The sequence below is a fragment of the Oryctolagus cuniculus genome, chromosome 4 (genome assembly GCF_964237555.1).
Source record: "Oryctolagus cuniculus chromosome 4, mOryCun1.1, whole genome shotgun sequence".
NCBI lineage: Eukaryota > Metazoa > Chordata > Mammalia > Lagomorpha > Leporidae > Oryctolagus > Oryctolagus cuniculus.
This window is the reverse complement of record NC_091435.1, coordinates 152,992,926-153,005,189: the sequence shown is the minus strand read 5'-3', so window position 1 is coordinate 153,005,189 and position 12,264 is coordinate 152,992,926. Positions and strand designations below refer to the sequence as shown.

General features: G+C 35.9%; 1 protein-coding gene across 9 annotated transcripts in view; it reads left to right on the top strand.

Annotated features, from left to right (window-relative positions):
• The window catches only part of TBC1D5 (TBC1 domain family member 5), a 602,613-nt gene that overhangs the window by 296,516 nt on the left and 293,833 nt on the right, over positions 1–12,264 (top strand). For 8 of the 9 annotated variants that reach the window (XM_070072843.1, XM_017346738.3, XM_008266048.4 and 5 more), the window contains one exon: positions 11,717–11,786. The exons of the other annotated variant lie outside the window; for it this stretch is intronic. In XM_070072843.1, the coding sequence (XP_069928944.1) occupies positions 11,717–11,786 (70 nt within the window). The remainder of the gene's footprint in view (positions 1–11,716; positions 11,787–12,264) is intronic. 9 annotated transcript variants of the gene reach the window in all.

Here is a 12,264-nt window from a genome sequence, read left to right as displayed (position 1 = left end):
TTCCAAACACACACACACACTTGCTATGAACTTAGGGTGATCTCATCTTTTTGTAGTGGATGTGTAGATGGTGGAGCCAAAGACATTAGTTTCCTTAGAATTCTGTGTTATTGCATGATTCATCGTTCTGTTTCCCTCCTTCCCTACCCCCACCCCCGCCTCTCTCTCTGTCTTTCCTCAGATGTAAAACAGTTTTGAGATCCATAGAGTACCTGGAAAAATGATAGATATAATAGAAATATTTACTTTTCTGTTATGAGATGTTAATTTAAATTAGGTAATTCTACTTAAAAAATTTTTAAAGCTACATACTCAAACCATCAGAGACATTTTTTTTATTCATTTTATTTATTTGAAAGGCAGAGTTAGAGAGAGAGGTAGAGACAGAGAGAGAGGTCTTCCATCCACTGGTTCACTCCCCACATGGCCACAATGGCTGGAGCTGCACCTATCCGAAGCCAGGAGCAAGGAGCTTTTTCCAGGTCTCCCATGTGGGTGCAGGGGTCCAGGGACTTCTGCCATCTTCTACTGCTTTCCCAGGCAATAGCAGAAAGCTGGATCAGAAGAGGAGCAGCCGGGACTAGAACCAGCACCCATATGTGATGCCAGCACTTCAGACCAGGGCTTTAACCTGCTGCGCCATTTAGTTACAGAATCATTAATGAATTTTTCTCATAACTTTCTATTGTGTTATTCTAATGTTTGTGTAATGCTATGTACTGTCTTATATGTTGTTTTTATTACTAGATGGAATATACTTTTAGTTCTTTATCTGTATTTTGTCAGTTCCAAGAAACATATCTATATGAGTGTGTGTGTGTGTGTGTGTGTGTATTAAGCTCACCAATTTGATAAGTTAAAGTCTTAAATTTTAATTTTATTAAATTTGCTGTATCATTTTCCATTCTCTTCCTTTGTGTCACTTGTGATGTTTAATATGACAATTGACAGGAGTGTTGTTACAAGGACACACAAGTTTGGCACATCATTCTTGTGTAATGTACAAAATAAAGTTTTGGTCATTAAAGTATCAGAAATAATGCCTTTTATTTATTAAGAACCAAGAAGTGGAAATGTTTAATTATTTTAGGTGTTTAAGGAATAAATATATTCTTTTCCTACAGGACTAAGAGTCTTTTACTTTTATTCTTTCATTGGAACCAATATTATAAATATATCGAGTAAAATGCTCATAAAATGATAGCTTTATTGAGGACCTACATTGTACTATATACTGCACTAAGCACTCTGTATACATTTATGTCCTTTATTCTTCCTAATCCCATTTTGTCATATAAATTGCTAATTATCTTCATTTTGGGAAAATTAAAGAAAGGTTTTTTTTTTTAATTTTATTAGAGAGGCAGTCAGAGAAAGAGACAGAGAAAAGCCCCTGTCTACTGGTTCACTTTCAAATTGCCCACAGAAGCCAGAGACCAGGCACTCCATCCGGGTCTCCCATGTGGGTGGCAAGTATATATCCACCTCAGCAATCACTTGTTGTGTCCCAGGGTGTGCACCAAAATTGTAATTGAGAATGGAGCTGGGACCCAACCCCTCCACTTCGTTATGAGATGCAGACATCCCAGCCTATGTCTCAACTGTTCTCCTCAAGCATGTGGTCAGATCCGTCTTGCCTGTGCCTTAGCTTTTAATCATGATAGTCCTGCTTCATGGCCTTTTAAAACTGAATGTGGCAGTTTAATTTTACCATTTCAGTAAGGTTTTTACCTGGGGGTAGGAAAAAACCTTTTATATTTAACCAGGACTCATTCAAAGCATTTTTATTCTTAAAAACTAAAACCACTGCATGTGTATGTGTATGTGTCTGTCTTTGTATACATCTGTACATCCATCCATCCATTGTCTATCTGTTTATCTGTCCTATAGGCATATTTGTATTATATTTCAGAATTTTTCACTTTTGACTTGTCATTGATTTCTTATTCCCTTTGGATCAGGAAAGATACTTTGTAGGATTTCAGTCTTTGAAATATATTGATACCGTCTGTGGCCATCCACCCTGAAAGCTGCTCCCAATATTGTCTGAAATATATTGACACTTACTTTGTGGTCTAATATGTGATCTATGCTGCAGAATATTCTATATGTAATAATTTATTTGTTTACATATTCAGGTTTTATTTACTGGTTTTTTTTTATGTACAGGGGGACTTTAAAAGTTTCTGGGAAAAGTGAATTAAAAGATAATTTCAGGGCCGGCGCCACGGCTCACTAGGCTAATCCTCCACCTTGCGGCGCCGGCACACCAGGTTCTAGTCCCGGTCGGAGCACTGGATTCTGTCCCGGTTGCCCCTCTTCCAGGCCAGCTCTCTGCTGTGGCCAGGGAGTGCAGTGGAGGATGGCCCAAGTGCTTGGGCCCTACATCCACATGGGAGACCAGGAAAAGCACCTGGCTCCTACCTTCGGATCAGTGTGGTGCGCCGGCCTCAGCACGCCTGCCCCAGTGGCCATTGGAGGGTGAACCAATGGCAAAGGAAGACCTTTCTCTCTGTCTCTCTCTCTCTCACTGTCCACTCTGCCTGTCAAAAAAAAAAAAAGATAATTTCAGGCCGGCACCGTGGCTCAATAGGCTAATCCTCTGCCTGTGGCGCCGGCACACCTGGTTCTAGTCCTAGTCAGGGCGCCGGATTCTGTCCCAGTTGCCCCTCTTCCAGGCCAGCTCTCTGCTGTGGCCAGGGAGTGCAGTGGAGGATGGCCCAAGTGCTTGGGCCCTGCACCCCATGGGAGACCAGGAGAAGCACCTGGCTCAAAAAAAAAAAAAAATAAATAATTTCATTATGGTGCAAAAAAAGTTTAAATCCATCCATAGTTCATTTATTTCTTAATTCATCTTTAGCATGGATGTTCTATCCATTATTGAAAATTGTATATTGAAATCATCAACTATTCTCCCTCAATTCTATAAATATTTCCTTGATATATTTCATGTTCTATTGTTTGGTGCATGTATGTTTATGATTGTTGTACCTCCTTGATAAATTGGCCCTTTCATCCAAATATGTTATCTTTTTTTTTTCATTTTTAAAGATTTATTTAGTTATTTGAAAGACAGAATACATAGAGGCAGAGGCAGGGTAGGGGGGAGTCTTCTATCTACTGGTTCACTCCCCAGATGGCCACAACCACCAGAGCTGGGCCAATCCAAAGCAAGGAGCTCATTCCTATTTCCCTCATGATTTCAGAGGCACAAGCACGTGGGCCATCCTCCACTGCTTTCCTAGGCCATAGCAGAGAGCTGGATCTAAAGTAGAGCAGCTGGGTCTTGAACTGGCGCCCATATGGGATGCCAGCACTGCAGGTGACAGAATTACCCACTATACCACAGCTCTGGCCCAGTGATGTTTTTCAAGTTTTGACTTACTCTGTGTTGTTTGGTATTAGCATAGCCATTCCATCTTATTCTGGTTAGTTTTTTAACAGTCCACTCTTCTAACCTCTGCCTTTCCACTGATAAGTTTAGTCTTCTTACATTTAAATTAGTTACTGATAAGAGAATTGCTTTCATTTTGCTATTTGTTTTCTAAAGGTGTTAGTCCATATACCTTCCCATTTTCTCCATTACTTCCTATTCTTTGTGTTTAGTTGATTTTTAAATAGTGAATGATTTTGATTTTCTTTTGTGTGATTATTTTGGTTATTATGAAGATTACATGTAACACCCAAAATTTATAACAATTTAATTCAAACTGATGTCAGCTTGACAGGTTACTAAATAATCTGCTTCTATACAGCTCTGTTCCTCCCTCCTCGTTTTCAAAAATTATGTTTTTGATACCATAAATTAATAATTATTGTTAGTGAAATTTGTATGAACTAAAGCAATGTACAACCCTTAGGTATAATTATACAGTTTTATATTTACTTATATGTTTACCTTTACCAAAGATCATAATTTCTTTCCACAGCTCTGAGTTGCTGTCTGTCTTTTCAACAGGAAGGGTGACCCTTGAATGATGTCCTTTATTTTTTCTTATGGGTGTGTCTCATAGCATCAAGCTTAGTTTTTGTGTCTAGAAAAGTCTTCAATTCTTCCTAAATTCTGGAGGAATGTATTACAAGATATGAAATTCCTGGTCGGATGGCTTCTTCTTTCAATACTTTAAATACAATTGTATTTTCAGCTATTATGGAACATGGAATTAAATGATAAATTTTTGGTGTGAAAAATATTGAAATCCATATATATGAGGGTTCTTCAAAAAGTCCATGAAATGTGAGTTATGAAAAAGCATGCATGTATTTAAAAATATTTTTGCACCAAAATTAACTTTTATTTTAATTTCTTTTTTCCACTAAATTTTTGAAGTACAATGGGATGTATATGTCATCCCACTGTCATTTATTTATTTGAAAGGTAGAGTTAAAGAGAGAGTTTGGGACAGAGAAAATGATCTTCCTTATGCTGGTTCACTCCCCAAATGGCCACAATGGCCAGGGCTGGGCCAGACCAAAGCTGGGAGCCAGAAACTTCTTTTGGGTCTCCTACAAGTGTGCTATTATTTCTCAGAGTTTCAGGTTCCTGCTCTATTGCTACCACCCACCCCGTATGGCAGTGTAATTCTTAAACTAAATCTGGCTTCATCACAAGGTTGCCAATGAAAAGAGAGAGTAGAAAAAAAGGATTTTTCTCCTGCATTCTCTGTGTCACAGTAGCCTCCTTTCCCAGTGGACAGGCACATTAGCAGGAAGCTGAATTGGAAGTGGAGCAGCTGGGATTCAAACTGATGGCCATATGGGTTGCTGGCACTGCAGGCAATGGATTTACTGCTATGGCACAACATTGGCCCCCTGTCACAGTCCTTTTTTTTTTTTTTTTTTTTCTTTTTTTAAGATTATTTATTTGAGAGGTAGAGTTACAGGGATAGGGGTGTGAAGGAGAGAGAGAGAGAGAGAGAGAGGAAGCGGTCTTCCATCTACTGGTTCACTCCCCAAATAGCTGCAATGGCTGGAGCTGTGCTGATCCAAAGCCAGGAGCCAGGAGCTTCCTCCAGGTCTGCCATGTGGGTGCAGGGGCCGAAGCACTTGGGCCATCTTCTGCTGCTCTCCCAAGCCATCAGCAGGTATCTGGGTCAAAGAAGAAGCAGCCAGGAGACAACAGGCACCAATATGGGATGCTGGCTCTGTAGGTGGGGGCTTAGCCAAGTATGCCACAGCGCAGCCCTCCCCCCACACCCCCCTTGCATACAGATCTTTTGGTCTGAATGCTTTCTGATGAAAAAAAATCACCTAGTCTTACTTTGTTGGTAATACTCACTTCTCTCTTGCTTCTCTTGAGATTCTCTTTCTTTACCCTTCAGAGGTTTGGTTGTACTATGTCTTAATGTAGATCTCTTTGAATTTATCCTACCTGGAGTTCATTCAGATCTTTGGATTTGTAGAATTTTATCTTTGATGAAACTTGGGAATTTTTCAGCCAATATTTCTTCAAGTATTCTTTTGTCTTTTTCGCTCTCTACTTCTGAGACTTCTATCACTTGGATAGAAGTCTGTGTCTGATGTCACATAGGTTTCTTAGACTCTGTTCACTTTCCTTGGTGCTTTGTTATTGCTGTTCCTCAAAGTTGATGATTGCAGTTTTCCTGTCTTTGAACATGCTAATGATGTGTGTGTCTGCTCACATCTGTTTTGAATCCTAGTGAATTTTTTATTTTAATCCCACCCCCCCAGCTCTAGAATTTGTTTTCCTTTGTAAAATATCTTATTGATATTCTCATTTTATAAATTCATTACTTTCTTTATTTCCTTTCATTTTTTGTTTATATTTTCTTTGTTCTCTTTGACTTCTGTAAGATAGTTGTTTACACACTGTTGTCTAGTCAGTATGGTTTCTATATGTCTTACGAATGGGTTGGGTTGTGTCTTCTTTTTTCCCCTTTGAATGAGGCATACTTCCTTTTTCTTTGAATATATTTTGTGATGTTTTGTAGAAAATTTTGTATTGGACTGTTATTATTTGTTGAGTATGGAAATCAGGTTTCCTCTTGCTCTGAGGTTTGCTGATTTTATATTTTCTTAAGATTTATTTATTTGAAAGAGTGACACATACACACAGAGAGAGAGAAATGGAGAGAGAGAAAAAAATAGAGAAAAAGAGAGATCTTCTACCCACTGGTACATTCCTAAAATGACTACAACAGCCAGCGCTGGGCCAGACCAAAGCCAGGAGCTTGATCTACCTGGGTGACAGGGGCTCAAAGTACCATCATTCACTGCCTTCCCAGGCACATGAGCAGAAAGCTGGTTGGGAAGTGAAGTAGCCAAGTCTCAAACTGGCACTGTGATATGGGGTGCTGGCATTTTAAGTGGTGGCTTAACCCTCTGTGCCACTTGCTGGCCCTCTTTTATATATTGCTGAAGAGTATAGTGGTCCATTTGCTTAGTGCCTTCCCCAAACTATTTTTTGAAACTACTTACTCATTGTCATATGTAGTGACTGAGGTCTTTGTTTCTTATCTTGTGTTTACCAGATATTCTCGAATGTCAGGAGCTATTAAGAGCAACGGCAATCACAACAACAAAACCCTAGTACAGGAAAACCAGGTGGCACCATGTCTTTGTAGATTGACTGTGCCGCCAGAGTCCTTAATTCACTCAGGCCTGCACTCCTTCCTGCTGGGAAGCTGTCTTCTCTGTTTCTTTCTGATCATGCATATTCCTCTGGGCAGGTGCATGGCCTTCTGCATTCTCCCATGTATATAAGTCCTTCTGAATGTCCTAATTTCCCAAAGAAACTCTCACTAGCTTTTGCTCCCAGGCATTGGGTTGGTCTGTTTTGTGTTTCATTTGTAATCTTTTGCCCCAGGCATCCCTGGGCTCTTAGTTCGCCTTGCAGTATGTATCAGTGATGCCTAATGCTTTCTTCTAAGTTGCCTAAACAAAGAGAAATGTCTTTTTGGTTACTCCTTCAGGTTGCCCCTGAACAGGTTCAAGCACATGTGCCCAACAACTTAGAAAATGATCTGCTGTGGGCTGTCTGGAACCAGGTACCAGACTCCCAAGCTGCGTGGAGAGCTTCCCTCTTGAAGACTGCTACAGCCCAGGGAGAGGGAGGGCTAAGGGCAAGTCAAAAATGCCACAGAATTTTCAAGTTCTCTTTTTCTTGATTCTGTGTTCATTTGGCTTTTGTAAATCTTTGACTGTTTCCCAGAGTTTTGACAAAGTTTGCTTGATTAATTGCTTGTCTTTCAGTGTTTCTGTGGGAGGACAAGTACTTGGAGTTTCATACTCTGCCTTTTTGCTGATGTCAGTCTGCTTTCTTTTTTAAACAACTAATTCTGTTAATTATTTAATAGAAATTACAAGATGTCTTCTGAAATTAAAATGGCCTACCCAGAAGTGTTTTTTATTTAAAATAGTTCGCTATATTTCTGTTTTATATCTGACCTTTCTTTTTCTGAAAAAGAAAAATTTTAAATGTTAGACAATTATGAACATTAAATCAGTAGAATGCAGATAAACGAATACACACAATGGGAAATTACAAAATTCACAGATTTCATATCTTGACCTAGCACTGGCTCTTAAAATCTAATGGGTACTGCTGGAATTTTAGCATAAATAATTAGCCTACTAAGGTTTACGGTTACTCTGCTTCCTGAAGTGAGGTGATGTCCCTCTTTTGGCTACTGGTGTGTTTATGGACGCTGCTGAGTCGTTGCCTTTTCTGTATGTCAGCATAGGAATATACTTTTCTCAGAGATTTCTTAAAGTCATTCACTTTATTAGGGATTTTATAATTTCAACTAAAACACTGCAGTTAATTTAATTAAGACAGAAATCCTTTAGAGTGTTTACGCCATCAACCTGTGACTTTGTTTCCATCTTAGTTTGAACTAAATCATTTTTCTCTTCTTATTCTTATGTGCCATACATAGTTGGTGATGATCCTTGAACAATTCAGGGATTAAGTCTTTTCTTATTTCTGTATTAGATTTCAGAACTCATAGCTAGTGTGAAGTGATACTCTTAACACCAGTGTTTTCAGATGTAAACTGAAGGCACATTTGAGTGGGTGTACTTATTGTATAGTGTTCTTCTGGCTGTTTTTAACTTAACCTAGAAGCAGACAGATGTTTGTGTATACAACGGACTGCAGAAACCTGTTGTTTACTTTTGTTTACCACGATTCAACACTGCACTGATCAAACCTGTAGGTGCCCTAGCTGAACTTGACTGCAGTTCAGACAAGGAGTCGGAATTCCTTTCACTTTGTTAAAAGTAGGTTAGAAATGACTGTTGTAAAATACTGTGTTTTTTGTATTCTCATTTAAGCCAAGACAACTTATTAACATGTATTTTTCAAATCAGCCAACTTATTTTAATTATGAATGTTATAAATTTATTTTGCAAAGTTGTTTAGCAGTTAACATTATGTAAATTTCAAACTTCTGGCCATAAGTAATTGGTGAACTGTTTATTTAGTTAGAAAAAGTATTGTGTTTTTACATATATGGTGACACATCTAATATGTGTAGTATATATTATTTATGCATGCATTTAAAATGCATAAAGAACCTTATCCAGATTATTTTAGTGGCTACTTTACATTACTTATTGAAATACCTTTAAAATTACAGTTGTATTCTAGAAGTTTCCTCTCAGTTAAATTATTACTCAAACAAGTGAAATGTGTTATCTTAAAACATTTTTAGATATTGGGGCTGTTTGATCATTTAAAGCTCCTTTGGTAAAGTATGATTGGAAAACAGCCTGTGCATTCCTGTTACAATTATGGCTGCCTGACAACTTAGTTCAAAATCGGAATAGCAATGAAAAGCATCATATTAAACTCTCTTGCACCCTCTATTGTTATTTTTGGGCAACACTACTACATATGTTCCCGTGATTGTATTGTCATTACACTTATTTAAATCCTTGATAAAATTATTACTTATTTTGTTATGCTTACCTAGAAATTAGATTCAGAAGTAAAGCAACATTTGTTTGTAATTCTTAGTTGGTATTCTCTTGTGTCACAAATATGTTTTTATCATATAACAGCTTAGATGAAATATGGACCTTTCTGTTCGTCTTTGATTTCTCCTAGTTACCAGTATTAATCCCCTCCAAATGTTTCACACAAACGAAATCTCTACAGGATGTAGCACGTTGTATGTACAATTTTCCAGAATTACAAGTTCTGTCTGTTCTTTTGTAAACCTTTCAATACTCCGACAGTTTCCTTCCAAAATAAGAGTCTGGAATCATCCATACTAAAATTAAGAATTTATAACTGTGAGGAACAGATGTTTTCATAAACATTTGCTATAATTAATTTCAACTAGAGGATTGAGGAAACAAAGCAGTTTTTCCCGCTTCAAAACTTTATTGCCTTTTTCCCATGTAGCAAACTCTGAAATATTTTTTCTAATATGGTTAGTGAAACGATTGTGCTCCTTATTTGGTATGTTTTTGGAAAAAAAACTGCTTTTTTTCCTTATTGCCATCTCTTGTACCTTGAAAGTTAAATTTAATGTGATATTTTCATTTTGTAGCAGTTATAAACTGGAGAAGGCCTTTGTAATTTTGTAATTTCTTAGCATGAAAAAGACTCTTAAAAATCAAGTCTCAATTATTTGAAGGATTTTATATTTGATTTGATAAATATAACCTTTAAGAAGAAATGGTGGGATGCGTTATATGTAAATAATCATAATCCTTAATTTTAAGGATAGAGAAGGTTCGTATTTTAAGTATATATCATACTGCTTATTCTGTGCTGATTATGGAATATTTCACAGGAAATGTCTGCAGTGTGTAAAATAATATGTTGTTGGAAATTTTCATTTAGCAAGACAAAGCCTAAACTTTCTTTAGCTCTTTCAGGTTTATTATAATACTACTAATTTTTTAAAAATAAAGTGACGTGTACTTGGCCTAAGTTTTCAACTAATCAATAACACATACACAGCTGGATTAAATTGTAAATATTTAACTTTTTTAATCATCATTTACTAGTGCTGTAATCCATCCTAGGATTTTTTTTTTACCCCCACCCCCTTTTTTTTTTTAAGAAAAAAAAAGAAAAGAGGAAGAAGAAAGAAAACCTGAAAGTGTACCTTGCAAAATGAGTTAGAGGTGAAGGTTCAGTAAGTGGGCACAGTTCACTTGCCATCCTCCTGAGTACTTTGGCACAGCTGCAAAGATCTTGAAGAGAACGAACGTTCTTGACTAATCTGTCAGCTATAAAATGTGTATAGAAAAATAGGTAGCTACCATTAAAATTACATTTCAGCTTTCAGTAACCATTTAATGAGCAGCATAATTATAGAAGTATGGTACCTTAAGTACTCTACTCAATAATTAAAAATAATCTCGTCTTTACACTGAAAGGTCTGTAATTACTATCTGACTTCACCAGGACCACTGTGAGGCTCTCCAGTGGCATGTTCAGTTGTGCAGAGTGGATTAAAATCATAAGATAAAATTGGATAAGTCATGAAATTATTAAGCTTTAAATATGACAAGAATGAATGTATCCTGATCTTTGGAAGTTACATTGTAGGAATTTGGAGTCTAAAACCAGATTCTTATCTGTGTAATTTGTTTGGAAGAACAAATGACACTTTAATAGTATGCAGTGTTTTCATAACTAAATGTTGAAATATGTATTTTAAAAATTAGAATATTAAATTTCTATCAGTAAGCACATATATTTTACATTGGGGCATTAGTAAGCATTTTTGCAGTGTCTTCAGTAAATTTATTTTTATTCTATACAATTTAAACTGATATGTGCGAATTTGTTCTAACTTTTATTTGATGAATATTCCCGTTTCTTGGGTAAAATATTTTTTCTAGATGTTTGATAGTATTGCAGGAGACATGAATACCTTTTGGTATTATTATTTTTTCATGTTTTAAATCACTGAACTTTTGACAGGTATATCGTAAAGTTAGCAATTTAAACATAAATTTTTGGATAAACCTCTAAAGTGTATTAGAGGTTCATTAAAATTTATTTTTGACCGTTGCCTACCTAATCTACTTTATGTTCATCTCTTCTTCTTCAATTTCTAGCAAATGGAAAAATTGGGAACTAGAAAACTGTCCAGGTCTTTTCTCTGCCTGATTTTTTTTTTTTTTTTTGACTGTCCCAGTTGTTAGCATGGTGACTTGATCACCAATAGAAAATTCTCTTTTATGAAAATGCTAGCATATAACTAAATGGTTTATATATTTTAGGTTTTTCTGTCAGTTTTATAACTTGTTTTGAAGAACAAATGTTCTATTTAATCATGGTGAACTATTTTTAATAACTAAACTTTGAAATATATATTTTGAGAATTAAATTATTATATTTCTATCAGTAAGAATATATATTTTATATTGGGTATTGGTTAGCATTTTAAGTTTCTTTAGTAGATGTATTTTTATTCTACAGACTTGTAAGTTGAAATGTATAAATTTGTAAGAAAAAAACCCTGCATTATACTTCATTTATTCTTACTAGTGATTACATGGATAGCATTATTATACAATTTTGGAGTCCTGTTCGTTTATATTTTGGCATCAAGATGAGTATTTTTCCTAAAACACTTTTGAGACAGGAGATTATTTAGGGGAGGGGCAAGGGGATATATATGTTTTGACTAATATACTGCATAGAACTGTTCACAGCTGTTTCTTAACTGAAATATTGCTTTGTAATCTCCGTTATTTTAGTGCGTATTTTTTTTTAATTTTTTTCCAGGAGATTCAAATAGAAATGGAAGAAGAACAAGTTCTACTTTAGACTCTGAAGGGACTTTTAATTCTTATAGGTAGGTGGTAAATACAGAGATACATAATATTATAAGATAATATATAAGATCCAATATCTTAGACTAGCAAGGAATTATGACTTGCGCTTTTAAAATGTGATAATATGTAAATATAACTGTGATATGTGATTATCTGCAGAAATAATGAGTAACAGAAAATGTAATATTCCAAATTCTTGTAAATGAGCTTACATCAGATATCTGTTGCTTTCTTATCCTATAGCACACTAATTAGAATAAATGTACATGTCGTATTAACCTTCATTATAATTTGTTTTTGTTTTTCTTGTATATTTGTTACAGCACTAAAGACTTCTTTTGGAGTACCTAAGAAAGGTTAAAATGTAAATATGATTGAATTAAGTGCTGTTTGTTAATGCCCTTTTAGGGCTCTCCAGCAAATAGGGCAGTTACGGCTCAAATAATAATTATTTGAAAGGATTCAGTAGTAAAGAAATATGTATTTTATTTAGTGTTT